The 27,812-nt window shown below is 52.4% G+C and overlaps 2 protein-coding genes and 1 long non-coding RNA gene across 5 annotated transcripts in view; 1 reads left to right on the top strand and 2 right to left on the bottom strand.

Annotated features, from left to right (window-relative positions):
• The window catches only part of ACSF2 (acyl-CoA synthetase family member 2), a 35,927-nt gene extending 10,154 nt beyond the window's left edge, over window positions 1-25,773 (top strand). For both annotated transcript variants that reach the window (XM_031556361.1, XM_010721618.2), the window contains 12 exons: window positions 861-979; window positions 1,655-1,817; window positions 2,246-2,341; window positions 3,330-3,478; window positions 3,983-4,074; window positions 5,139-5,215; window positions 22,840-22,947; window positions 23,057-23,208; window positions 23,703-23,844; window positions 25,127-25,237; window positions 25,445-25,513; window positions 25,591-25,773. In XM_031556361.1, the coding sequence (XP_031412221.1) occupies window positions 861-979; window positions 1,655-1,817; window positions 2,246-2,341; window positions 3,330-3,478; window positions 3,983-4,074; window positions 5,139-5,215; window positions 22,840-22,947; window positions 23,057-23,208; window positions 23,703-23,844; window positions 25,127-25,237; window positions 25,445-25,513; window positions 25,591-25,641 (1,329 nt within the window). In that variant the 3' untranslated portion in view covers window positions 25,642-25,773. The remainder of the gene's footprint in view (window positions 1-860; window positions 980-1,654; window positions 1,818-2,245; window positions 2,342-3,329; window positions 3,479-3,982; window positions 4,075-5,138; window positions 5,216-22,839; window positions 22,948-23,056; window positions 23,209-23,702; window positions 23,845-25,126; window positions 25,238-25,444; window positions 25,514-25,590) is intronic.
• On the bottom strand, window positions 7,392-14,485 carry CHAD (chondroadherin). 2 transcript variants are annotated; one of them, XM_003211583.4, is made up of 4 exons: window positions 13,291-14,484; window positions 9,836-9,999; window positions 9,527-9,672; window positions 7,392-7,478 (listed from the first exon to the last, which is right to left on the bottom strand). In XM_003211583.4, the coding sequence occupies exons 1-3, from the start codon at window positions 14,068-14,070 to the stop codon at window positions 9,531-9,533; spliced, it is 1,086 nt and encodes a 361-aa protein (XP_003211631.1). In that variant the 5' UTR covers window positions 14,071-14,484; the 3' UTR covers window positions 7,392-7,478; window positions 9,527-9,530. The 2 variants fall into 2 exon arrangements, with proteins under 2 accessions (XP_003211631.1, XP_010719919.1); XM_010721617.3 differs by having other exon boundaries at window positions 7,395-7,481; window positions 13,291-14,485.
• Window positions 25,774-26,240: 467 nt separating the features above from the next.
• On the bottom strand, window positions 26,241-27,803 carry LOC104913826. Its single transcript, XR_795653.3, has 3 exons — window positions 27,398-27,803; window positions 27,088-27,162; window positions 26,241-26,649 (listed from the first exon to the last, which is right to left on the bottom strand). It is a non-coding gene; the product is annotated as an uncharacterized LOC104913826 (long non-coding RNA).
• Window positions 27,804-27,812: the final 9 nt, after the last annotated feature.

Here is a 27,812-nt window from a genome sequence, read left to right as displayed (position 1 = left end):
CGCTTGCTTTCATGGATTCTGGGAAAATAACAAGAACAGCCAAGTAAATAATTTATGTAAACAGTTTATTTGACAAAAATGTGCTTTTGGGAGATGAAAGCAATTTGCAAATCTGGGTCAAATTCCACAGATCGCATCTGCTGAAAAATAAATAGAAATTCTTGGAGTAATTAAAGTGCCTTGTTTCAGGATTACATAAACATAAGGGTTGAATGAGAAATGCCGTAATTTTCAGAAGAGCTTATGCCTTAAAAGGAGGTGGAAAAAACTTGTGAATCTGTGCATCTTAAAAACCAAAAAACCAAAAAAACTCCAAACCTGGCTTAAATTGAGGAGCGATCTTTAGGTTTCTGTGTTTTCCCAAGGCTCCTCAAATATCCTTGTTTTCAGATCAACACAAATCAAATTCTTTTTTTATCTTGGGACTGGGCTTTTTGTTAACATTGGGACTCCTGACCTGAAACATCAGTCCTGTACCTTCGCACTGCAGTGAAGAACAGTGATCCTCTGGGAGTGGGGAACTCAGCTGCAGCTCTGCTTTCTTGCCCGGCAAGAACTGAACCCCCAGCCATCAGGGCGTCCTGCTGCATTTTCACTTTGCAAAGACCTCTTACCTGCTCTTCAGTGACTCTTTAACCTCGGATACGATGGCTCTTACTAGGGAAGTCTATAAAAAGCTTCAGGTTTAGTCTGGAGAGTCAGGATCGTGTGCTTAAACAGAGCAGCCGTGGAGAACATCCCATGCAGAGCCACCGGAGAACCTATGCCATGTGGGGTCACTGTCTGGTAGGCTCTGCTCTTCTCTGTGGCCTGAGCATCACCCCAGTATGGTTCTCATCAGTTTCTGTCTCCCTTCACAGGTTGGCTGCAAGGCACTGGTCTTTCCTGCTCATTTTAAATCGCAGAAATACTATGATATTCTAAAGCAGTCGTGTCCTGAAGTGGAAAACTCCAGTCCAGGGGGAATAAAGAGCAAAAGGTGAGTTAGGAACACCTGGCATGTTTCACTGACCTAGCAGCTGTGTCCTGCCCTGGGTCATCTCAGCTGCAGACAACACGCTGTAGCGGAGCAAGGATCTGTGCAGAGAGCTCTCAGTATATTTATGTACTGATGAGGGTGCTTTGCAGCCACTTAATGGAGCTGTGCTGGGAGACACCACAAGCAGGAAGCCTCTCCCCCAGCACTGCTCTGCAGGTACTGCCTCAGGCACTTGCAGGGCTGTTCCTACAGCTTCTGATAAGTCCACGTCCTTCTGCCATTGCAGGGCCACTGGAGCACTGCTGAGATCCCAGACAGGTGATTGATAACATCTTGGAATGACCTGTGTGGTCTTTCCCTGTTTGGGCTTCAGCCATCACTGCCGGCCATAGAAGGGCTCCTTGCAGAATCGTAGAATCCTTAGAGGTGGAAAGTCCTGCACACGATCCTTCCTTATAACATAGATTACAGACTTGGAAACAGGAGTAAAATTCCTTTGGTGTATGTACCCTGTGTGAGCTGCTCTAAAATGCTTCTCGTTCCTGTGTTACAGTAATTGAGTCTTATCCAAAGAAGAGAGGTTGGCCTGTGCAGGAGGTTTACCCTGGCCCCCATACAGCTATTTGGACAGTTTTCTCCTTGCCCCATTCTTGATGGTGTGTTTCCTTCTACCAGGCTACCTGACCTATCCACTGTCATTATGTTGGACTCCAAGCTGCCTGGTACCTTTCACATGGACGAAGTGATGCAGGCTGGGGACAGCAGCCATATGAAGCAGTTAAGAGCCTTGCAGCAGACCCTGTCCTGCAACGAACCGGTCAACATCCAGTTCACTTCAGTAGGTGCTTCTGTTTGCTCCATGCCTTGTGCTTGAGTTCCTCAGCGGGGACACAGAGAAGACTCTGTTAGATGCTGAGCTTCCTTTGCCTGATGCTCTCTTTGACCAAGCCCTGGTTCTGCCTTTTTCCACCTCTGCTGCAGAACGGAGGAAGTCTTCTAGAGTTTCCCCTTTCTACTTCTTGCTCAACCCTTTGTCAAGAATTGTCATGTGAATTTTCCAGCTGTAGTTGAGCCACTTTTTTTGTCTGGTTTGGGACTGAGTGCTGATAAAGGGAAAAAAATAAAAAATCCCATTTCTCAGGTCAGGGAAGGGAATGAAGAGATGGAGCGTGAGATCGTGCTAGGATTTGTGCCTGGGAGCTCGCGCCAAAGAACGCATGTCCTCTGCAAAGGTGACCTGATTGCAGAACGCTCTTTGCCTTCCAGGGGACAACAGGGAGCCCCAAAGGAGCCACGCTGTCTCACAGAAACATTGTGAACAATGCCAATCTGATTGGGGCGAGGCTGGGGATCACAGAGCAGGTGGGTCCTGCAGTGCAGCGGGGTTGGGCTGTGCTCTCGGCGCCGCTGAGACCAAATGTGCAGGGAGCTGCTCGCTCAGCAGGGCTGCTGTGAAGGACGCTGGGGGATGCTGGCCGTGCTGGGGTGGGACGTGGGGGCTCTTAGGGCTCTGCTTGGCCTTCCTTGTGCCTGCAGATGGAAGCACTGCCCTCACTTTTCCCGTGTGGAGTTTCGCTGAAAATGCATTTTAGATTCATGAGAAGCTTTTGTTGTTTATTTTTTTCTAAAAAGTATTTCTGTGGGGGGGAAATGGTGAAATGAATTGCTTCTCATCTTGGCAAATGCTTATTTCGAACAATTACAGAGCTCTAGATGTTAGCTTTGAATTCTATTGAGTGAGGTTTTAATTTCTTTTGCATGGCTTCATTTCATGTCATGTTTACACTCTCGTTACTCTTTCCAGCACAAGATCTTGTTGATGTTTTCTGTTTTTAGTTCCTCTTGGGAATAATGAAAGGCAAAGCCTTTCTTTTGAAGTTCTGAAGTGGTTATTTCTCACATTATGGCTTTGATTAAAAAAAATTATATATATATAATATAAAAAAAAGAATTTTTCGATCAGAGCCTTTGGTGATTTTAAAAACAAAATTAACAGCACGTACCAAATCCTGCACAATGCTGCATGTCTGAAACAGCACTACCGTTCTTCTCTTCTGGTATATTATAACATAACAGTAAGCAATACCAGTCTAGGAAGTCCAGCAAGGAAAAGACGTTGCAAGAATCCAGAATGAGATCTTGATAGGAAAAATGTCCCAAAGTAATTGTTACTAAGGGCGAGAAGCACCAGCACAGCTTTTCTGTCTAATGGGAAGAAAGGCGAATTTCAGACTTCCGCCAGTTCCCAGCGAATCGGCAGAATTCTTCTGCTGGACGCTGAGCCGCAGCAGGGAGGCGAGGTGGGCTCCTGGACGAGCCCTGCTGCTCACCGCGCCTTCCTTTGCACCAGGACCACCGCGTGTGCATCCCCGCGCCCCTCTACCACTGCCTGGCGTCGGTGGGGGGCTGCATGGTGTCGGCGCTGCACGGCTCCTCCTGCATCTTCTCAGCCCCCAGCTTCGAGGGGAAGGCGACGCTGGAGGCGGTGTCTCAGGAGAAGTGAGAGTTGCCGAGTTCTCTCTCTGGAGTTCAGAGCCCCGTGGCAGCGCTTTCTGCCCTGTCTCCCCTGCCGGCCTGCTGCTCGCGCTTCCTGCCCCTGCAGAGTGGTGCACTCACAGAGGCTCTTCAGCAGGCCGCTCTGCTCTACCTGGGAGCTTGCCACACGTTTTTTCCCCCGAGTATGAGGGGGTGTTGGGTCACTGTAGGCTTTGTCCATCTCGGTTTGTTACTGCCGGTGTGTTTTACACCTCGCCCCCATCCATTGCCTCAACGTCTGTCCCTGGTGGCATTTCCAGGTTGTGCTTCACGTGTCACTTGTTGAAAACAAAGGAGTTACAGTTGTGTATGGTATACAGACACAGGTACATTCAATGTGTACATCTGTGTGCGCGCTGACGTGGGGCACAAGCGATGAACCCCGCGTGTGACAGGAGTGGGGTATTGAGGTGTTACGGCACCGGGCTCCAACTCTGCAGCTTTGCCTTTTCTCCCCCCTTCTTGAAGATGCTCCTTCCTACACGGCACGCCAACCATGTTCATAGACATGCTCTCCCAGCCGGACTTTGACTCCTACAACCTGTCGACTCTCCGGGGAGGTAAGTCTGACGACTCAGACAGAAAATGAAAAAGCCCAGTGAAATGGGTCTGCGTTTCCCTGCTGGGAGGTTGTGTTAAGCTTTGCGTGCAATGACTGCTCTGCAGGGAAATGCTGTGCTGTGTGAGCCGTTAATTTGGTGCTGCATTTTGTTTCCTTGGGATTTCCTTCAAGAACTGCGTATGTTTAGGGCTCTTCTTTCATCCTAAAGCAATCCGAGGGGGGACTTACCTGCTAGGGCTGCTGCCCCGGTACAGTGGGAAGGCGGATCGCGCTCGGCTCCTACCACGAGTTACCACTGCGCGGCAGCAGGCGCTTTGTGCTCTAAGCCGGTGGGGTCCGACAGAGCTGCTGTGTCATTTCTCTGACCCAAACCTTCCTGCCTGCTTTTAAAGACACTCGTATGACAACATCTAACGTGTGCTGGAGGATTCTCTCTTATCTCAGACGGACTCGGCACAACAGCTGAAGGAGGGATGCCATCTGCCCTTCTGAGGCAATGGCAGCAGAGAGGAGATGGTGCTGGAGCGCAAAGAAACACTGAGCAGATTTATCAGCTCAGTTATGTGCAAAATGATCCTTGTCTCACCTTGTCATGCAGCAAAGCCTACGCATTACTTTGCTTTCTCGCTCTGTCATCCTGAGGCATATCTGAACAGGTGAGAATGTGACCTGTCCTCCCCCAGAGAGGTGGTCCACTCAGAGCGGGAGGAAAGGTTTTGTTTTTATGGCGGTGATGATCTATGGGAGCGTTCTGCAAAAATCTGTGCCTCTTTCTGCTCTCAGTCTTTCCTTTTCTGGAACCGTAGTTTGGACAAAGTATGTGCTTTAGAGTTTATTTTCCTAACGAGTGAACACTGCCAACCCTTAATTCATTCAGGCAAACTGGTTTTGCTGCAGCCTTTGCTTCTGTATCCGTACAAATAGAAAGCATTTTGACAGGAACCAGTGTATCCCAAAGGTCTCGCCAGCATTTCAGTCTGAGCGTGCAGAACCTTCTGAGGGACTGCTCCTATGAATAAACGCACAGTTTCTGAGACAGCCATCTTCTCCTTTTTCTTGCAGGAATCATTGCAGGTTCCCCTGTTCCCCCCGAGATCATGAAGGTGATTTCAACAAAGATGCACATGCCAGAGATCTTGGTGAGTTGTGGCTGCTGTGCAAAAGCTGCAAGGATTGTTTGTTGTGGCCAAAACATGAGATGGGGCACCTCTGGGCAGCAGCCGTGCCAGAGCTGCCGTGGTCAGGTGTGGTGCAACGTGGGTGTGAGGCCGGGCTGGGGAGCGGCTGTGCGGTGGGGCTGGGAGGGAGGGGGGAATTCTGCCTGCTGTCCTCGGGGGTGCCTGGGGAGGCAGCCTGGTGAGGGACACACTGCGTGGAGAATCAGAAGCCGAACTTCTGTTGGTGTGTTTCAGATTCTGTAAATCCTTCTGTTTCTTTGCACGTGCTGCAAGGATGAATGACTTTGGGAGAGGAGTTTCTGGTTTGTTTTGGAGTAGGGGGTTGCACGTGCTCATTCTGCTGTGAGGTTTCTTCCACCGTCTTGGACTGCACGCAGATAGAAAATCCCACGCGTGCTGTGTGTTTGAGAGTCTGAACGTGGGAATGGTTCAGTGGCACCAAGCATTGCTCTATCAGAACTACAGCCTGTGCTGGGGCACGTGTTCTTCTGCCATCGCATTTCCATGCACCCCCATGGTGTGGGGGGTGGGCCATCGGCCCGTGGGGCGCTGGGACTCTGAGTGACATTTCACTGCTGGGTCTGAAGATGTGCAGTGTGTCACATATGCCCCCACTTCGTGTTTGAGTCAGATTTCACTCTTTCTCAGGTACCGTGCAAATTGCAGCTGAGTGGTTTCTGCCTGGGAGGGAATGAGCCAAAAAAGAGCCTTTTTGTTTTGCTTTAACAGAAACAAATTTTACCTCGGTGCCACATTGCTTGCAAATGCTGAGGAAGTGCACTGTTGTGATGGATGAGCACACGAGTCAGGTTAGGCTGTTATTATTGGCAGATCCAGACCTTGTCAGGACTGGGACATTAATAGGGATGACTGCATGCTCTGGAAAGGACTGGGAGGGTCCAGGGCCGTCCTGAGCCGTCTTAGAAGCGGCCAGAGTTTTTTCCTGGATACGAAGTCCTTCATGACCACCACAGACAGCCTTGATGCCATTCCCTGGACTCCGATAGGAGACAGACACCTATTTTTATAGTAGGCCTGAGTTTAACTTTACGGAATATTTCCAGACATGACTACAGCTGCCTGGGACTCGTTAGATGTGTTCCTGCTTTGTAGAAAAAGGGATGATAAACCCCTCCCTCACAAGCAGCCATCCTGCCCATAGGATAAAGAGGATTAAGTCCATGTTTGTGCCACCAATCTCACGTTACCTCCGATCCCCAGCCCTCAGACAGACGCCGGGACGCTTGGTGAATTCATCTTTGCAGCAAGAGCTTTATACAGAAGATGTACATAAGAAAATATACAATTTGATTTCTATATAGGAGACAGAGGAGTTTTCATCCTCTTGAGGGTCATTTACACTCAGTTACAGAGGAATAAATATACATACATTTATATAACTCTTTAGGATTAAAAAACACAGTTAAGTTGCAACTGTGGTATTGTAACAGCCATGACAATAAACCACAGTCATCCTGGTGTCCTGCTGGATCCTCTGAGTATGGGCAGGGCGAGGAGGGGTGCTCCAGCAAGGCAGCGTGGTGCACACCTCTCCTCTTGGACACGCGTACATCTTGGTGGAGCCCACAGAGTGGGAGGGAATCCAGTCTTCAGCTTGCTTCAGTTCCGGGCTTTCCCAGTACCGCTTCCCTCAAAGATTCCTGTCTGGCTTAGGGAAATCGCTGCCTTTGGGAGCTAAGGGCAGCTCTGTCTTAGGGCCACCGGTTCCTGGGCACTGCTTCACCTGCCATCCTCGGCCCTGGCCTGCAGGGATCCCCTCCGGGGGAGGAAGGAGGACTGCACGGGTTGAGACCAATTTTCCTGATCAAGCAGCTGGGGAAGAACGCTTCTGCCTTCCTACTTGCTTCCACTCTATTGGAAGGGGAGAGACAGAGACAAACTGGTTGATCTGGGACGTGGGTTCCGCTGCCTCTGGGAAAGATGACTGTGCTTTACCGGCAGGATCTAGGTTAGCTCTTAGTATGGTCATGCATCGTTTATTTTTTAAAATGCCTCTTTTAAAATATATAGATGTTGGAAAAGATTGAAAAGGTGGATTCCATCCTGCAATCAGCAGAGAAGCGGGGATTCGGAGGAGGCTGGAGGTGTTCAGATATATCAGCTATGTTTCCTGACAGATAGGAGAAGCTTAAGGAAGGACTCAGAAGTCAGTAGTTTTCTGATGATAGGAGTGACCGGTCACCAGGACAGGCCGTAGCGGGTCCTGCTGGGGAAGAAGAAAGGGAAATCCCACGTTTAGGGGCATTTTTAAGCACATCATTAAACTTGGAGCTTTTGTGCATTTTTTGTTTTTTTTTTTACGCTGTCTGTGAGTGAAGCCTATAACTGAAACAGAAGAACTCGAATTCAAGAAGCCATCACCAGTTCCCACGATGGAGGAGATGCATCAGTCCCATCTGCAGCCTCTGATGCCAACTTGCTGTGTGTCTCCGGAGCATCTTACCTGCAGTGTTCGTGGCTGGTGAGCGCTTCCTTTGTAAAGGAAGAACCCGCGGCAGGGAGAGAAGAGCAGCTGGAAGGTGGAAGAGCAGTGAAGCTCCAGAGCAGGCAGACTTTTAGGAGCTGCCAGACAGCCTCTCTGACACGCAGCTCCTGGACAGTGAGAGAGCCACCGTGTCTCTGAAACCCTGAGGGCTGCTATCTGGGGAAGCTGCCCGCCTCTCGAGAGCTGCACAGTGAACTCAGGGGAGCTTTGTATCCCTTAGAATTGTGTCACTGCACAGGGATGGATTTGCGTGCTTGCATTGCGCCTCTTACACCTGAAGATACTGAGTTTTGTCTTCTGCAAGGCTGGGGTAAATTGGTTTTTATTTCATTAACGTTTATACATTTTTGAGAGTGAGTTGGGCCAAAGGTGCAAAAGGAAAACCAGCTATTATTGTCATGGTTTTCTTACTCTTTTCCTAGGGAGTGAGCTGAAATTGAGTTCAGGCAGGGAGAGAAGAAGGTGAAGTATTTAAGTATTGTGGTTTAGAAACCAGAGTTTTTCCGTCTCTGGTCAGAACTTATTCACCCTGTATGGAATGAGTGGTATTTCCATCTCTAATCCATAACGTCTCTGGCACTGCAAGATAAATTATCACTTTAGGAAGGCTCAGAGCTGCTGGCATAATCCCTGACACTTCAGGCATAAATTTATCTTCTCCATCCTGTTATGCATCTCCTTAGGGAACAGGGGCCAAATGGCCATAAGTGGGCTTTGGACTCTGAGTCCTTGCCCTTAGGAAGGGCACAGCGATGGCTCTTGCTCACACAGTGCATCGCAGGGTCGCTGTACTTTACTTAGCAAATGAACAAAGGTCCCTTTCCCAAAAGCCTACACATTTTCAGGTTAATCCAAAGTCTTTTGGAATCTGTACAAGCTCCAGATCTAGTCCTGGGATGTGGAAAAGCAGAACGCTTGGGCTGAGCTGATGACAGCTGTGGCTTTCTCACTACTCTTTGCTCTGAATTTAGTACGCTTGGTAGTTCCCAGTTGTTGGAGGTGTTTGTGTGACACCGTTTCACAGTTGGTGTTTGGACTGGTAGATGTCAGTAAGCCCATTGCTCAAAGGAGAGCCAGCCCTGTCTCCTGAGTCACCCTCTGGCCCAGAGCACCTTATGCAAAGAATATTTTTGCAAAGATCCTTCCTGTTCTGGGACATTCATTTGAAGGCACCAGCCCTTGTTTTTCTAAATACCTGAGCGTCTCGGATGGGAACGGTAGTTATTGAAAGGCAGGTGCTGGTCTGGGAACTGCTCCTTGTGGAAGGCATCTATTTTCATACGGACGGTATGGGCTGGGCGGCCTGGGGCCAGATTCCTCAGCTGTGTCTTGGGCTGGTTTTCAAACCAGACCTGGGAGAGCCTTCACTGGGACAGAAGGAGGAGCATCTCCAGTCGATTAGAAAAGTAAAGTCTGTATTATTCCACCCCAGGCCAGCAGTGGGCTAAAGCCGCCCTTGATTTGACACTGAATTACAACGTTTCACCCTTCCTCGCTGTCCCAGGCCTGTCGTTAGGTCTGTGTTTGTTTTAAGGGGGTTGACTCCATCCCTACTGCTCCAGGCAGGGTCTCTGCTCTGCGAGCCTGTGGAGTCCAGCATGGCCAGGGAGAGCGAGCAGCTCTGAGTGGGATGTCAGCTAAATCTCCTTGTTAATGACATCTGAGACAGCAGTCCCTGTAGCATTAGTGGCACTGGGTCTGTTGTGGGTCTGTGCAAGAAGTGACTACAAGCTACCGCTAGGAATTGGTTCTGCGACCCCTCTTACGTGCTTAATGGCGGCTTCCCTTCCTGGACCTCTTGGTGGGCAGCTTGCAGGTGCGGAGGGCCGGGGTGTCCCTGATGGACTGCCCCCGGTACTGCGCCGGCGTGGAGCACGTGTCCTCCGTGCGGGTGCGATTGGCTTTCAGCCACCTGGGGGGAGAACACAGCAGCTTACAGGAGGCTCAGCTGCGGCCGCCACGGGCCCGGCGGGCTGAGCATTGCCTTCTGCCGTCTCCTCCTGCCCCACGCAGGCCGGGGGACCCCGAGGAGACCCCAAGCGATGAGGGGAAGGAAGGTGTGCGTGGCCCCGTACTTGCGCAGATGTGCCAGCTGGCAGTTGCAGTGCCAGGCGTTCCTGGAGAGCGTCAGGGTCTCCATCTTGTCGAAGGGGAAGTTGCGGGGCAGCTGGGTCAGCCGGTTGTTCTCGAGGTGTGCCGTCTTCAGAACGGTGACGCCGGCGAACGCGTTGTCTGCAAACTGAACACAGAGGTTTATGCTGAGCAACCCCGAGTTAGGGAAGGGGAGATGTCCTCCTGGGTTCAAACTGGAGCATTCCACGAGCGTGGAGGCAGCGAGCGTGTGAGGAACGGGGAGCCCTGTGGGAGCTGCGGGCGGCACGCAGGGCTCCTGCTAGCAGCCTCCTACCTGAAGAGAGCTACAGCCCAGATCCACGTGGGATTCTGTTTGAAGCCGCATTCCTAAATAAAGCAAAAGCGGGCAGCCCTCTTTATGTTTTGAGCCATACATCTCTGTTCTTAATAAGGTATTTTCTTATTATCCCTTCCGAGGCTGGACACCCGCCCAGGGCCGCTGCCTTCCCTGCCGCGGGGCGGCTGAAGGAGGCAGTGTTTGTGGCGTCTGCAAGGCCTGTGGGCTTTGGCAGTGCCCGATGCTCCGAGTGGAAAGTTACACTTGGCATCGGAGCGGAATAGAAACAGAGGCAGGTTTCCAGCACCTCAGCCTCCTCTGGTTTTTCTCATTTCCAGCGGGCTGTTTGCAAGGTGTGCTGCGAGCTCTGTCTGCTCCTGATTAATGGGCAGGCTTTCAGGGAGAGCTTAAGCTTTGCGTGGCTGTGGACTCTGCTTCACGGCCCTCCCCCATCCTTTCCTTCAAGCTTCATCTCCGTTTTTTCTCAGCCAATAGTTACTCAGATTGGAAGGTTTCTTTTTGAAAGCAAACCTGTCAACACAAACTTTCTCGGAGGTGATGCATTAGAGACAGGGCAACTGACAGAGCTTCTGCTGGCTGTGACAAACCGTTCCTCCCCCTTTCTCAAAATGGGGAAATTTTCTCAAAACTGCTGAGAAGAGATTCACCAGGTCTGCCAGGAGACCCTGCGGGTCAGGACCTGCGCTTCCCTTTGTGGTGAGCCCACCCTGCTGGTGGGACTGTCGGGCTGTGTGCAGGCCGAGCTGAAAGACCCGACAGGGAAACGCGCTATTTTAAGCTGTGAACTTCTGCTATCTTCCAAATTAAGCAACACTGGATAAATTTAGAGCTTCGCTAAGAAACTCCCAGAGTACTGTAGCTGTTGGAGTCGGCAGTGCTGGCTCTGTGAGCTGATCTCAGAGGGTTGTGCTGATAGCAGAACTGCTCAGAGGGACGCCCTGGCTGCCCTGGCCGTGTTCTGATTTGGACAGAGGAACGCTGCCTGTCTCAGCTGCTCATTCCTCTCCCAGCCCACGAGTAGAGGCAGCGTCTGCCGGGAACAGCTGCTGTGCTTCCTGCCAGCGCGTGCATTGGTAAAGAAATTGGTGATTTTCCTTTTGTTTAAATTGAGAATTACTGTTGTAATTTCTTTTCCAATGAAGAGAGGGTGTGTGCAAAGCTTGCAGGTTCTGCACTACCTTATTTTCTGTTGATTCATGCAGTGTGTCCTGGCCCATGTAATATGGCATGCAAGTGATTGAGGAAAGGGAATTCTGTGGTTCTCGAGTTGCAGAGAAGCCTGACGGCTCTCCGTGCTCCACTCAGCACCATGTAGGCTGTGATAGCTTCGTGTGGAACAGTTTTGCACCTGAACGTCTTGAAAGCTTTGCAGACATACAAGAAAAAGCTAGAGACAGTATTTTTATGGAGAAGGAAGAGCTGCTGTTAAGATGTCAGCAGCATTTAAAGTATTTGGTAGGGATTTCCCAGGTTGTGTGGCTTCTGTGGCCAGGTGCGTGCGGGCTGTTTGGGTATGGGGCATGCTGAGGTTTTGGAGAGACAACTCTGAACTTGGTTCATAGGCTAGAAAACTAAAACTTCATGTATTTAGATGCTCCTTTGTTGGAATCAAGGACACTGAATTCTCTGGAGCATCACATTTCTTCAGCACAAGACTTGGAGCCTACAGCTGGTATGACACTTAGTTTGGAGCTTTTGATTTGTGTGTGATGGGAGTCCCCAAAAACTGAGTCTATGGAAGAGATGTGACCACACGTTGAACGCTTCCCCTAGAGAGGTCTGTAAGTTGGCTTGAAGTGTTGCATTTAGTTACCCCCCATCCTGGAGAGGTTGGATCTGAGAGTAGACAAGGGATTAAATACTGATTGGGTGCTATCACAGGTGTGTCAGTCTGCACCTGGGCATGCTGTGACTCCAGCTTCTGAATTTTCTTTATTCCCTGTGGAAACTCTAGTGTGGTCTGCTTCAGGTAGCTTTAGCAGCTTTGTTCTTTTACAGATAGGTGATACCATTTGAGTTGCTTTTTGTTACTAAGAAATTCATGTTTCATCACATCTTCCTGCACATAGTGGGTGTTGCTCTGCTTTGCTGTCCTGCCTTACCTGGATGCACTTTGGTTTTGGGCTTCACAGACTCACAGAATCATAGGGGTTGGAAAGGACCTCCAGAGATCGAGTCCAACCCCCCTGCCAAAGCAGGTTCCCTACAGCAGGTAATGGCATTCCTGGCAGTGTGTTGTGCCAGGGAGAACTGTCCTTCCCTGCAGAAGATGCCCCCCTTTCCAGCCATGTAGGGTGCATCTCGGATGTCAGGCTGCCCTAGGGTGCTGCTCTTCTTGCACTGTGCTAGTTTGTGTTCTTGCACTTCTACCTGGCATTTCAGAGGTCCTAATGTGAGTTATTCCCTGAGTATGATGCTTCTGCCTATGGATGCTTTCTCACAGAAAAAGGAGGAGGTTGTTTTTCCAGGACATATGAATATTCCTTCTCCACTCCGGTGGGAACAGATCCCCTTTGTAAGATGCTGCAAGAGTTGCTTTTGAGAGAGCATCAATAAACAAACCTTCCTTTATAATGTGTAAAGTTCGAAGGGATGGTGGAGAGGTGAAGGTGAAGGTTCACATGTCTACCTGTCTGCAAGGCAGGAGTGAGAAACTGCTTTTGATCTTTGGAATCTCCCCCTTTCAGACAGCAGCAGGCACTCAGGCTGAGCAAAGGAGCGGAGCAGTTCAGCTCTTCAATCCCAGAGCAGATGCGTCGTGTCTGGGATGATGGAAGGTTGCTGACTGTCCTGGACCACCCCAAATACTTTCTCAGCGACCGGTGTGACCTCCAGCTCCGGAGCACTGCCTTTCCAATGAGCTTGACCAGCCCCGGATAATTTGGCTTTGCATAAAGCAGCCCACCAAAAGGGTGGAGCACTGCTCCCATCCCTTGCTCAGCTATGTGTGGTTTTTCTGCAGCTGACAGGTGCCTCTCTTCATGCAGGCCGGGATCCCCCCTCTCTGCAAAGTGCAGGAGGGGCAGTGAGTTGGCAGCTTGGCAGAGAATTGAGCCCTGCGTTTCATATACAGAGGAAAGGCAAAGAGAAAGGACTCACCTTTTTCAGTTTCATGTTATCCAGGTGGAGAGTCTGCATGTAACGCCCAAAGGACTGGAAAGCGTTGTCCGGAATCACCTCAATTGGGTTGTGGGAAAGCTTCAGTTCCTCCAGCACTCTCAGCTTGCTCATTGCACTCACGGGATAGCTGCTCAGCTGGTTCTTGTCCAGGTGGAGGACAGCGAGATTTTCAACATCCTCCAGGGCCCCGGGCAGGAGGTTGGTGAGGGAGTTGTCAGAGAGGAAGAGCCAGCGCAGGTCTTTAGCACCACTGAAGACCCCAGCTTTCAGCTCCCGGATTTTATTGCTGCCTAGGTGCAGGATGAAGAGATTGACAAGAGGAGAAAGGATCCCCTTGGATAAGTCTGGGATCTTATTCTGGTCCAGGTACAGGTAGGTGAGCTCAGAGAGGTCATCAAAGGCTCCTGGCTTTATGACACTGATCTGGTTGTCAGTGAGGTAGAGGTAGACCAGGTTCTTGAGCCCTCTGAAGGCTCCGGTTGAGATCTCCTTGATCCGTGAGCTCTGGAGATGCAGGGACACCAGCTTTTTCATGTCCCGGAAGCCGTTGGTCGGCAGAACAGGGAAATTGTTCTTCTGCAGGTTGAGAAGCCGTGTTTGCTCAGGCACCTTGGGGATCTTCTTCAACCCAGCATTGTCGCAGATGACGTGCTGCAGGTCCCCGCCGTGGCAGTGGCAGCTCGGGGGACACGCTTGCACGACGGAGATGAGGCAGGCCAGTAGGCTGAGGACACTGAGGAGGCATCCTGACCGATTCATGGTCAGATCTGGAATCGGTGCGGTGGGAAGAGAAGCGGGAGGAGGAGGGAGATGGGTAAGAGAGAGAGAGTAACTGGGTTTGCAGCATGCTGAACACAGCCCTATTTATAATGTTATTAAAAAGCAAAATCCCTTCCCACAAACCGCAGGCAGCAGCCAGTTGGAAGCAAGTGGCTTTGGGAACTTACTGTGAGCTTAACCCCTTGGCACCAGGCAGAGGAATGTCCTCAGTCCTGCCGGGCTCCACTGCAGAAGTGCCTGCGCAAAGGTAGTTTTCCTCTCTGCAGCGGGGGGGCAAATGGTCAAGAGGAACAAATGCAAACCTGCTCCGTGAGAAATCTCTGATCCCTGCCGAGCCACGCAGGGCCCAGGTTGACCAGTGAAGGAAAAGCAACCTATTTGCTTGAATGGAAGCCTTAGGATGGCACGGCAAGGAGCACTGCTGCCCTTCAAACCAGCTTGCACCAAAGCTTTCAGCCAGCTCCTGGGCTGCACGTTGGCCTGGGCCGTTGTGGGGAGATGCACTTTTCCTGCTGTGGCAGAGGAAAGGCTCTGGAGGATCTTGTCTTGTTGATTTCAAAGGGGTTTGCTTGAGAAGGGACTGGAGGAGGTGTGAGAGCTATGGAGCCATGCCGATGGTCAGTAGCACTGTAGCTGCTTTTGCAGTGCAAAATTTTAGTTGAAGACCTTCAGATCTAGATGGCACCTAGGAATTGGCCAAGAAAGGGGAGCAAAGATGTTGGTGATTTCTGCTGCGTCTTCTCTATGGAGGTGGAGCGTGGTAGATCCAGGGCTGGTCGTGGTCAGGAGATCTACGTGTGAAGGGAAGTCTCAGCACGTGGCAGTGAGGAGCAGAGGCCATTGCCTTCCTTTGGGGGATGGAGCAATGGCAGAGACTGCAGGGAAGTTGTGGGGCACGGACTGGTGGTGTGATACTAAGAGAAGAAGCGCTTGGTGGTGGTTCTTACTGCACGCCTGGCTTAGGTGAAGTGGATGGCAATGCCTGAGGCTCTTGGGCTGAAGCTGGACAGGGAAAGACACGGGCATTGGAAAGGAGATGGTGAAGCTGCAGAGCGAGGAGGTAACTGCTGGAGCAGGAGCTGTGCTGGTGCGTGTCTTGCAGCAGCAGTTGCAGGGAGCTGTGACATGGAAGTGTTAGCAATGCACAGGATGTCTGCAGATAAAGCAAAGCAGTTAAAAGCCCCAGCGCCTGCTGCGGGGAGTGAGAAGGGAGAGATCCAGGAGTTGCGGGGTGGGGTTTGGATGTGGAACATTTTGAACTGATTTCCAGCCAGTTCCTGGCTGTAGCAAACAGCTGAGAGCCGAGCACATAACTGTGAGCTTGTTGAGATTTCTGCTGCTGAAGCTGGATACAGAGCCCCAGTGGAGCTTTTGCAGAGGCGAGACAGTCTCAAGAAAGGGAGGAAATCCAAGGGCTGACTTAGGACACAGACTGGCTTATTCACAGAGATTTCTGGGTTTTTCCATTGTTGCAATGAGGAATTAGCCAGCACCACTGAGCATGCTCCAGACAGTGTTATGCAAACGGCCTGGCAGCCTCAGCTCCAAGCAGCAGCTGTCAGTTTAAATGGTGTTTTCAGTGCATGACTTATTTGGGGGGAGAGAGGGGGCTTCTGGGGTGTGAATGTAGGTTCTGATGAGCCTGTGAGGCAGATGGGATTGGCTACACGATGATGTCATGCGGGACCTCGGTGCAAACCAGGCCATGTCACTCTTCCAATATTTGTCTGTCTTGACATGCAACGCCCTGCTGTAGAGCAGCTGGGGCCTCACCACCACCTCAGCATCAAGTCATCCCTCCTGCCTCCCCCCAGAGATGCCCTGCTGTAGGGCCGCCGGCTCATGCTGGAAATAAAGGTGAGAGGTGTTTTTGTTTGTTGGGCACAAAGCACACGCTCTGGTCACTGGAGCATCTCTCTTGTCAGAATCTGTGAGACAGGAAAAGAAGGGGTGCACAGAGGAACCCTCAGACCTGCATGAGAGTGGAAAAGGAAAAAAAAAAACAAAAAACCCTCTAAAACGTCGTCGTCTTCTTTCCACTGACTGATTTTTCTCTGAACAGATTCAACTGCCTGAGTCTTAACCCGAACCCATTTGTTCAGCATTCCTGAAAGTTGTGCACCAGCTCCACTGTGCAGGAGCAACTGCTGGGTGTGCTTTAAAAGTCAGCCGGTTTCTGTTGGATGCTGGAGCTTGTGGTGTATCTGTGCTTCCCTCCCGAGTGCAGCTAATGTCTGATACTCGGTTTTCCCATCTTCTCACAAAAGAAATACTGGCCATCACTGTACCATTTCTGCAGAGATCTCTGCTAGCCTGAGTCAGACTGGCCCTAAAAGATGCGAGGTCTTTGCAAACTCCGTCATGGCTTCATCCCACCCGTGTGTCTCTGGAACAAGACCCCTGTCAGAGGTCAGGCTGTACAAACCTCAAGCCATCCTCTATTCTTTTTTCCTCTGAGAACAAATTTTGTTTTCTTCTCTGTTTGCTGGCTGAGACTGTGGATTTTTGGGGCCAGGGAATTTCTCCTTGCACGGATAAGGGTGCGATGGCCAGAGAGGTCGGGCCCAAGCTTGGGTAAGACCCGTATTGTCCTTGTGAAGGTGCCATGATGCAGCTGCCCCCACGCTGTGCAGGGTGGGGAAATGCAGCGAGGGCTCCCTGCCAGCCTTGCTGGTGCAGAGGAGCTTTGGTGGATGCTGTTATGCTGGGTCCTGCTGTGGGGCGGCAGCAGGGCAGGGCTGCCAGGGAAAAGGTGTCTGCTTCTCGGCTCCATTTCTCCAGGCACAAATGTGGAATAAAAGGAAGTTCTTTCCCCTAATGGTTTTGATTTCCATGCCTCGGTGAGCGCATTCCTGTGGCGGGAGCCGACTGGCATCCGCTGCGCCTGGCACCTGGCCTGGCTGCCGGAGGGGCCTCTGTGCTCCGTGTGCTCGAGCTTTGAGCTGCTCGAGCTTTGAGCTGCTTGAGCTTTGAGCTGCTTGCTGACAGCCTCTGGCCTGCCCACGCTGGACTTTGCAGCCCAGGGATGAGTAAGGCTGGCCAGCGAGCGTACAGTGATCCTCAAAAGCTCAGCCAGGCCCTGCTCGTGGCTCGCGGGTGGCTTGGAGTCCAGTGCTGACAATGGCAGCAGTGTCGGTGTTCCTGCTGCAGGGCAGGGAGCCGCAGGGGCTGGGGAGCATCCAGCCCTGGACCCCACAGCTCCCCAGGGACCCGCGCCGCTGGGACGGGGCGGAGGAGGTGGGATTCTTCTGCCGTCCTCTCTTTCTTAATTGATTAACAGCTAGCAAACATTCCCCGTGCCTGGTAACTGGAGCCGTTGGGCTCCCCTCCTCTCCTTCTTGGAGGCGTTGTGGGCAGAGCAAATAAATACAGGTTTTGAAACTGGATAAATATAGATTTGGGGTGTTGCTTTGGTGTTGCAGGTCGGAACTGTTTTGATACAACATTGGAGATGGTCTTTTCCATGTGTAATCTTTATTTTTGTTGGTATTAACAATTCTGGTGTACTGAAATTGCTACACATATACTATTCCATGTGAAAATATTAGTTGCTTCCTAAAGCCTGACTCTGCAGCTTTGAAGGGGATCCAGATCTGGTTTTGTACATCAGTGCAGATCAACAATTGCCCTCTTGGGCTCCAGGCTCCCTTTCTGGCTGGAAAAGGGCACTCAGACAGCCTGGGGAGGTGCCCTGGGGACATTGGCTGTCCCCCATTTACAACTGAGCTTCTGTCTCTCCCTGGCACTGGGTGCTGGTGGGAGAGGCTGCAGGTGATGCTCTGCGACGTTCCCTGGCATGGGGCAGTGTTTGAAGAGCCAGGTGGATGGGCAGCAGATGGGGTGCAGGTGCTCCATCTCCAGGCAGTCCCAGAGAAACCCCTGGCTTTCAGCAATGTGCAAGTGACCCATCAGTAATTTGGCGCTGAGTTCAGATCCAACTTATTGCTTTTATTTTATGTGCTCGATGGATACTGTTTGCTGAGGACGGGGACCTGGCCTGTTTGTAGAGCTGGATGAGGCGGTGGTGGTGCACCTCCTTCCATCTGATGGTTTTCTTCCACTGTAGCGTGGCCTCCACCCATTGATACATTGCCAGTTTGGCTCCAGTTGATGTCCACCCACTCCTCTCCCATCCACCCTTCCCTTCTCTCTGATCCCACTGACTGCTGCACGATGCTCTTGGCTTCTTCCATGTAACTCATGCTGCCCTCACGCTGCCCCAGCCATGCCGTGTGCACCCTGCAAGCCTGAAGCTCCCAGGCGGTTCAGTGAGCTGGCAAGTAGGTGGCTTCAAAGCTGCAAAGCTATGGGAGTGTGCTGAGAGAACATTTAAAATGATGACTTTGTATGTGGAATGAAAGCAATGAGATCCCAGACTGCCAGCCACGTCCCCCGTGGGGACTGAGCTCCCCAGGTCTGTGTGGATGTTGCCTCTGCACCTAGCATTTTGGACAGTTTTCTTCTCTCACAGCTTTGAGCATTTGGATTCTCCCCACCCAGTGTTTTTCCTCCTTTGCAGAGCCTCTATCTCTGTGTGTTCCCTCTCACCTTTTCCTTGTAGTTCCACTTTTCCTAAATGCATCGGCACCCCAGCACGAGGGGTGAAGTTAATTACGCGGCAAAGACCTTTTATCAAGCTATCAATAGAACACCAACTAACTGCACCCGCTTTTGCTGGTTGCCACTGAAATGCTGGCAGGACCAGGAAAATATTTGCAAGCCCTGAGATTTCGTATGAGCCTGGAAAGAAGAGAGGCAGGTTTAACCCCAGCCGACGAGGAGCGGCTCGTACAGCAGTGGCTGTTTGATGGCCAGGGCCAGTTTTCAGTGGCCGCCTCCTGGCCCAGGCAAGCTGGGTTACCATTTTTGCACTGGTCTCCTCCTGAGGCAAAGCCAGTGCGTGCAACAACACAAAGCCAGTGCTTTGGGCACCTGATATTTTTGGGATCTTTTAACGCCCCATCCAAACTGGGAATATTTGGCAGCTCTTCGTGTGGGGAGAAATGCCAATGGGGTGGCCACCCTTGGAGGTTTGTCCTGTAAAACCTGCTTGTTTGTGTCCTGGCGTTTTGACACAAAGATGGTACTGTTGCTGTGGTAGGAAATGAAATCTCGTGTGACACAGGCTGGATGGGATCAGGAGCTGTTTTTGCAGCGGCAAAGTTGACCTGGAGGTTCAGGAATATTCCAACACAACTTGTGGTCGTGGGACAGCTCTAAAGCAATGAGACGCATGGCCCAGAGGATGGGAGAACTCGGAATTGGTGGTGGTGAGCAACTGCATGAGGAAGGACAGTTGCTCAGTTAAGAACAATTTGCATCTGGCTGCTAAGGAACGGGCTTTGGTGGGGATATGTGAGACAAAACACTCAGCGTGGGTTTGGTAATGAGATCCATCCGCCGTGTTACAATGGGCAGGGTTCAAAGAGCTGCTGAGTCCCTCAGCACATCTCTTGGGTCGTCAGGCTGCTTTCTGGTGCTCATTATGCCTCTTTGAAGTCTGAAAATCCCTATTGTTTCACGGTCAATTTGCTTCTCTTTTCCGAGGCCAGTATTGTCTTCGGTGAAGCTGTTTCTGCACATTTCAGATCGGCGGTTCCAGCCCTGGCATCGTTCTGCTCAACCAGAGGGTGCTGATGAGGAGCGTGAGGCTCTGGAGGCCCTCCTCAGCCCTGGCCTTCCCCTCCAGGCCCACCCATGTAACCCCGGTTCCCAGCGCTGCTGTCACCTTCTCCCTGCAGCCTTTCACAGCCGGACAGGGAAGGAAGGGCTGTTTTTATTGCCATTGGGCGCTCGGGGAACCCGACGGGCACGGAGCTGACAGCCTTGCTCCAAGAGGTGCGGTGCGTAAGTGGCGTGTGGGAAGAACCCAGGGTCCTCAGTGCCCCTGCTGTACCCACCAGATCAGCCTGCTTCCCAAATGTTTACTGAGGAGACTGGACTGCGATTGTTTTTATTTTTAATTTTTAGACTCTGCCTTCTTCGGCCTGTTTTGCCGATTCCTCAGCGGCCGCTGTTCAAACAGCGCCAGCAGGAAATGTTTTTGAAATGTGCTTTAAAAAACACGGTTCTGTTAAGATGTTCTTTTTATTCCCAGTTTAGACAGACTTAGGATTCACAAAGAATGAGTCTCTTGTCGGTAGCAACGAGCTCGGCAGCAGCTGGTCCTGAAGCTGTCCTTGTCGCTGCTGCAGGCAGGGCTGCTGGGCGCTGCGGGTCATTGCAGCCCTGACGGTGAAAGAAGGCTTTAAAGTCGATTATATTCTGTGCTTTCATAGCTCCTCTCAGAGCCAAGCGTCCGAGCTGGGCTCCCTGCCACCCTTAAAGCTTTGCTTTGACACTAGATATAGCTCCAGTGGAAATTACGGATCTGATGCAGAAATTATTGGGTGAGGTTTTCTGGACTGAAATGTACAGAATGACAAGGCTGGATGAGCATTAGTGTCCCGCTGGGCCTTGAGAACTATGAATCTTCGTGGATATCTCTGAACTTAAAATCAGTTTTGTGGAAGTGTGGTTTCATCTCGTGCTGGAGTTGAGCAGAGGAGCCCTTGGAGGAAATGCCACGCGTCGGGTGAGGGGAGGACAGCACAGCCTCCGCGAGGGCATGCTGCAGCTCTGCCGAGAGCCAGGCTGTGCAGATGAGGACAACTACTCAGATAGGAACGGCGTCTGAAGAGAGGAAAACCAGAAGTAACCAGAAGTGCAGCGCACCGCCCCGGCGTCCAGCCGCAGGGAAGGCGGGGAGCGGGGGGCTGGAGCTGGGCGCTCTGAGCTGCGCTGCCCCGTGGGCGGCTCGGGAAGCACGGGTTGCCTTGGTCTGTTTGGGCTCCCGGCAGCACCGGCTGTGCCTCCTCTGGTCCCGAGGGTGTGAGAGCAGTTCTGGGGACGCAGCGCGGCTGGGGCGCAGCCCCCGGGGCACAGCTCACAGCACGCTGCCAGCAGCTGGAGCAGCCCGGGGTGCTGCAGCAGTGTCCTGCCAGGGGCTGCGTGCTGCTGCCTCCAGATGAACCAGTGGAGCGATGGGGAGCGGAGAAAGGGTTGACTCAGGGCTTGGCCGGGATCCTGGGCCTGACGCTCCGATCCATCCAGCAAAGCAGAAAAACAAAGGCGTTTGGATTTTTAATAAGTGTTTAAGATTTTGGATTTATGTCTCGTCAATCATTTGATCCAGCCACAGGACCCATATTAGTGGGTGGAAGAGAAGTCCTTGCTGAGCATTCAGCTCTGCAGGTTTCCTCCCTGACTGCTAGGCTGTCATTATGTCTGGTAGGAGAAGCCTCGTTACAGCCGCAGTTTGCACCAGATGGTTCCTGTGGCATCCTGGAGATGATCTCCTCCAGATTCCTGGCGAAGAGGCTCCTGCAAATCTGCAGCTCGGATTTCGTGCTGACCCCGCCGTAGTCAGATGAGCACATCAGATGTTACGGCAGACTGCACCCAACCTGAGCTCCTGTGGCAGCTCGGAGTCGCAGAGTGCCCAGCTCTCCCACCAGAATCATGTGGAGCCTGCTGGGCACACACACGTAGCTTGCTTGGATGCCTTGTCTTGGTCCTTTGTTAAGTCCCTGATCAGCTTTGAGCACAGCGCCTGGAGCCTGGTCAGCTCCATGCGGAACCCCAGTGCTGTCTGTGCGCCCTTGCAGCAGCATGCAGCCCTAAGACAAGGAACACGTTGAAGTTCTGTGGATCAGAGCTGCTCGTGGATCAGTCTTTGAAGCTGTGGAGGAGGGTGCAGATGTTTCCTGCCTTGGCCCTTCCCTGGCTGTGCTTTCCCACCAAAACACCTTCTGGTGATGATGGGCAACATTCCGAGTGGCTTAGAGAGTGGAGAAGGGCTCCAGCATGTCCCAGTGCTGTAACAGTGCTTCCGGGAGCTGGAGACCGAGCAGCAGTTGCAGTGTGGTGCTGTCAGCCATGGCTCAGAACTGCCCTGAGCGCTTCCTTCCTGGCTCCCGGCGAGCTCCCCGGCCACCGCACCGGGCACAACGAGCTGGAATTTTCCTCCGAGGAGAACTGACCTTCAGCTGAGGTGACTCAGGGCCTGCCGGTGGGATTAGTGCTGAGGGAGGGTTAGCAGCAAGCAGCTTTTGTCCTGCTGTGAGGCTTTTGGTCTGCAAGTGCAGCTGCGCTGAGCGCTGTGCAGCCTCGTGATGTCTTTAGGAGGGCTATGGGAGCTGATGTCTGCACAACAGGATCTGGAGCAAACAGCCACGCAGCGGGACACGTGGTTTCCCACAGGAGCCCACTGCTGGCTCCAGGGTTTTATCCAAGTGATTTTTTCTTTGCCCTAAGCTGTAGAAGATGGAAGGTGAACTCAGCACCCTGAGTGGCTGGCTGCAAGGGCATACAGGCAAGTTCAGCATGTGGCAGAGATGGCAAGGAATAAACAGGGCAGGGCTCGGGAAGGCACACGGAGGTTAAAGAAGAGGAGAGCGGGCCCTGGGGTCCTCCAGGAAAAGCAGCTGATTTGTCAAAATTAAATGAGAGACAAATTGCCTTGGGCAGCAGAGGCCTGGAACAGGGCGGTGATGAGGCCACGGCTTGCAGTCAGAGATTCTGTAGCCTTTGTGCTCCAGGAGTGACTGGAGAGCCAGGAGAGCGCAGTGCCTGCTTGTGACTGGAATGACTGCTGATAACATCCTCCTCCCGCCCCATCTCCTTGTGGCCATCACTCACTTCATCTTTCCCGAGGCTGGAGCTGTGCTCTTTTCCTCTTGAGGCATGTTGTTGCTCTTGTGATTGCAGGTTGCCTATGGGACCACAGAAAACAGCCCTGTCACCTTCATGGGATTCCCCACTGACAGCTTTACCAGAAGGACGGAGACAGTGGGATCCATCTTGCCCCACACAGAGGTGAACATGATCCTCCCCACTTGCTCCAGGTCGTCTCTGCTCCTGGAGGTGCTGCATGCCGTAACGTTTGGCTCAGCTCCCCAAAGGCTCTGCTTCTCTTCCACCGTAGGCAAAAATTGAGGATCCAGAAACAGGGAAGCCTGTGCCTCTGAACACTCCTGGGGAGCTTCAGGTCCGTGGCTACTGCGTCATGCTGGGGTACTGGAATGACTCTGCCAGAACGCGTGAAGTGATCTCTGATGACAACTGGTACAAGACTGGGTGAGTCTGGAAAGCTCTCCCATGTCCCTCCTGGATGGGGACACTGCATGGGGACGTATGGTACTTGAATGGTTTAGCCATGCTTTCCAAAGTAGGGAAAACTGGCCGGAGTTAGCCCTCTCCTCTCCTCTGTCGGTTCCTCTCCACGAAACTCCAGAACTGCTTTTAGCAAACTGCTCCTGGAGTCAGGGATATTTTCTTGGTGTGACTGTGCTTCCTCCAAGAGGCAGAGCGCTGCAGGCATGCAGCAGAGACAAGGACAGCGACAGCAGGAGCCTCCTTCCCCTGAGCCCTGATGTTTGTAGATGCTGCCCATGACAGTGTCTGCCTATAGCAGAAACTCTGATCTCTGCAGGAGTTTCTTCCATGTGTTTTAATGACAACTCGCCCATTACCTGCCAGGCAGTCTGATCCTCCAGGTTGATGGGTTGATGGGTGACCCAGTTGCTGTTCCACCTGGCTGGGCCAGGACTTGGACTGTGGTGTCGTTGCAGGGACATTGCGACCCTGGATGAGGATGGCTACTGCAGAATTATAGGCCGCTGCAAGGACATGATTATTCGGGGAGGAGAGAACATCTACCCAGCAGAAATTGAGCAGTTCCTCCACACCCACCCCAAGGTTGAGGAGGTCCAGGTGAGCAGGAGGGAACGGGGCTGGCTAAACAGCGCTGCTTTATGGGATGAGAAACTCGTACACGAGGATGCTTGGGACTGCTGCTGGCCCCTGGCTGTCCTCCCCCTTCTTCAGCTTCTTTAGTGCAATATCCTTCTGCAGCTGGTGGGACAGAAACGGGGTGGACAGAGCTTCTGGCTCTTTCCTCTCAGTGTTGCAGGCACACAAGTTCAGACAAAATCTTTGTGCAACGGTTTCGCATCTGCAAAGCAGTGACTCATTCTTCAGTTTTTAAACTGCCTGTCCACTTTCATAACGTTCCCTGAAATTCTTACTTGGAAAGCAGTCTGCAAGGACAGCTCTATCTGATAATTAATTACTACATTCCTAAATCAAAAAAGACTCTTCCAGCAAATCCCTGGAGATGAGGAGTTAGACTTAGTTTTATCTGTTCACAAGACAGAAATTATGTGCAGCACTGAGCAGCTGCTCCCAATCTGCTGGGATCGTTTTCCTCCATGTTTTGTGCCAGACAAGTTTCCCCATAAATAAACCAATTGTTCAGTAAGTGTTGTGCTTGTGCTAGGCTGGCATGTCTCCTTGGCACAGCCCCGGTGCAGATGGGATGCAAACCAGCCCTGTTTAGCAGCTCTTAGGGCTGCGTGTCACTGCTCTGGACTCAAGGATCGACACATCTCTGGGTTCTGAGGCACTGGGCAAGGCAGGTGGACTCGTGTGAAATGGTGTGAGACGCCTTCAGAGACCAGGCTTGGGAGGCCCACCTGGAGTGATCTGATCTCCTGGTGTCACAGGCAGTGGTGAACTAAGCTCTGCCTTTATAAGGGTTCCAAAGAATCCATTAGTTCTATTTCATCCTTCTCCTGCTGTTTCCTCTTGAGAACACAAAGCGGTTGAAACAATCTCCCAAGTCTGTTGGTCGTGAAACCTGTTGCCCCATATTTACAGCTGGGGAAACGGAGGCACAAAATGAGCTGTCAGCTCCCCTCCATTCCCACAGAGGCCTGGCTGCCCTGACTCAGCCCCGACCTCAGTACTGCAATACCAGAGGAAGGCGCTGACGTCTGGGTGCCCATCCTGCTGAGCCACATTTCCTCCGACAAGCGGCAGGAAGCCCTTCCAGGAGGGCTTGGTGACTCACAGCAGCTCTGGCAGGCCGTTTGTGGCAACCTAAGCACAACTCCACCCGAGCATCCTGCAGCGGGTCGGGCTGTGACAACCTGCAGGCACAGAGAGCTGCTGGGGGGGACGACTGCAGGCTCACGCGTCCTTCTGTCCCCACCAGGTGGTCGGAGTGAAGGATTCGCTGATGGGAGAGGAGGTCTGTGCTTGCATCCGACTGAGAGCCGGGCAGAGCTGTGCAGCGGATGATATTAAAGCTTTCTGCAAAGGGAAGGTGTGTCTTCCACTCCTGTGTGCCCAGCTGCCCGGTGCCCTGCCTGGCCGCCACGACCAGCAGCAGCTGGAGGGCTGCAAGTGCACTGATGCAGCTCACCCGGCCCCTGCAGTCCTGCCTTAGCTGCTGCACAGTGGGTGTTACAGGCAGCGTGTGCTGCACGCTCTGCTCCTGGCGGGTTGTGGAGCTTTGGCTTTCTCTTCCCAGATCTCCCACTTCAAGATCCCGCGCTACATCGTGTTTGTGAGTCAGTACCCACTCACTGTCTCAGGCAAGGTAAGAGGGGGCTGTGGGAGGAGGGAAGCCGTGCCCTGCGGTGCTGTCTGAACCTCTGCACCTGTGCTTTGTTTCAGATTCAGAAATACAAGTTGAGAGAGCAGATGGAGAAGCACCTTCAGCTCTGAGCTCAAGAAGGAGAATAAAACAAGGGATAAATTGGACTCACTGCATCCAGCCTTACGTCTCCTTTTCACCTGTGCCTTGTGACAAGCAGCAGAGGGCTTCTCTCCCTGCCCTTGAACTGATGGTACTTTCATGCTTATAGAACAGAGAGCCTTTTTTTTGCAGTTAGCTTTGTTTCTTTGCCAAAGGAAATACTGCAGTGTGAGGAAAAGATGCTTACTTCTGGAACTGTGTCCTGTTACTCTAAGACTTCACGAAGGTTGCAAAGTCTTGTTTCTCTCTGAGCAACTTGGCTACAGCCATTTCAGAGGGCTTTCTGGGCCTGAACAGATGCTCGTAACATATTTTCCTATTTTTACTGATATTTGAAGTCACGACAGTCTCACCTGGTTAATGCCTTCACTGCTTGGGTGCTGTTGGGATTCATAGGGCACACAAATCACCCAGTGAAGTGACACGCTGATAAACTTGAGGTGAAGGGCAGAGGCTTTAGGCAGAAAGGCTTTCTGTCAGAAGTGGCTCCCCATAGCTGGCTGGAAATACCAGCCCTGTTCCCAGGCCTCCCAGGGGCCTTCTGACCAGCAAATAAACATCTCCAACACAGACTTAATGGTGTTTATTTTTGTTGCTTTCAATCAGACAGACAGTAAACATTGTACAGAAATACCAAACTTTCTGTCCCATGAGAAGTGTAAAGCAGAGCAAACCCGGGACAGCGTTTTTACGGGAGTTTGGTGCCTCCCAACCATGAAACACCACGACGAGAAGCTGAAGAGCGGAGCTCCTTTCCCCTCCCGTCGGGTGTCCCACACCAGCTGGGCTGCAGATTACATTGCAGCCAACTCCCACCAACCTCTTTCTGTCTCCTGGAGCCGCTGAGGAGCACTGGTGCAAAGGGGGAGCGAGGAAGTGTCAGTGAAGTCACTGTTTTGACTCTCCCAGCTGGACTGTGGGCTCTACCCATGGAAGCAGACCTTCTCAATGAGAAGACCGTTACTCGTAGGTGCTTCCTGAAAGAACAACAGACCGTGTCAGCATCCCACCTTGCAGGTCTGTGCCCGCAGTGCTGTCATAGAGCTTTCCACACAGTGCATCTCTGGTCAGTGCCTCTGCCTTCCCCACACCGCCTGCGGGCTGCGTTCCACCCGCTGCCCTGAGGTAAGTCTGATGTGCACAGATGTAATGCAGCGTGAGGATCCTTGTAAACCCTCCTCCCTCGAGGAGGAACCACCACCTGGACTGCAGCAATGGCAGTAATGACCTCGGAGACGCAACGGATCTCTGTGCCTCATCTCTAAGAAAGGATTCGCATCCTTCCTTTGCTTCCCACAGCATTAACCCAGGTGCAGGACAGGCTGGATTGCACCGGGAAGAGTTTCTCTCCTTCCTGCTTGGCACCTACAACCTCTGCACAGACCCTACTGCCCAGGAGCACCCCATGTACTCACCTGGGTGTGAAATCCCTGGGGTCGGCTGCTGCGAGACGTAGATGAAATCAATCCTGCCTTGTGTGGGTACACAGACTGCCGAGAGAAGCCCCAGGCACAGGTTACAGTCACACAGAGGGACGCAGACCCCAGGAGCCCTATCCCTGGCCCCGCACCACCTGCGTACACGAGCTGCAGGCCACGCACTGCTCACCTTGGCGCTCAGCACCCACCCATATCCCAGCCCCAGAGCTTTCCCATCTCACGGCCACCTCACGGCTTTGAGGTCGCTGCTGGCAGCCTCCCGCAGCCCTGCTCCACGAGCACTCACCAGAACAGCGTGGATGCGCATCACGTCGGTCGATGTGCCCATGTGGGATCCGTGCAGCCGCAGCCCATCCCTACCCGTGTCTTATAGCCCTCGCTGCCAGCTGGGAAATTCCCCGCTGTGAGCCGGGAGGGGAGGTGACGTCGGCCTGAAAGCAGGAATCTGCGGTGCCGGCTTTCCCCTCCCTTTGTCACAGCCGCGTTTCGCTTCTCCACTTCTATTAATAGCGCAAATTAAGAAAACGCGACGCGCTGGGCCGTCAGTGCCGGCTTCGCACAACCACGAGCGGAGGAACGCGGCGGTTCCGCCTCCTCCCGCAGCCCTGGGGGAGATTTGGGGCCGCACGATGTCAGCGCCGTCCCGGCGGAATTCCCCCAAACAGCGCCCGCGGGGGGAGGGCGAAGCGGGGCGCAGAGCA

The sequence above is a fragment of the Meleagris gallopavo genome, chromosome 20 (genome assembly GCF_000146605.3).
Source record: "Meleagris gallopavo isolate NT-WF06-2002-E0010 breed Aviagen turkey brand Nicholas breeding stock chromosome 20, Turkey_5.1, whole genome shotgun sequence".
Lineage (NCBI taxonomy): Eukaryota > Metazoa > Chordata > Aves > Galliformes > Phasianidae > Meleagris > Meleagris gallopavo.
The sequence above is the reverse complement of the archived record's forward strand: the minus strand, read 5'-3'. Positions and strand labels throughout refer to the sequence as shown.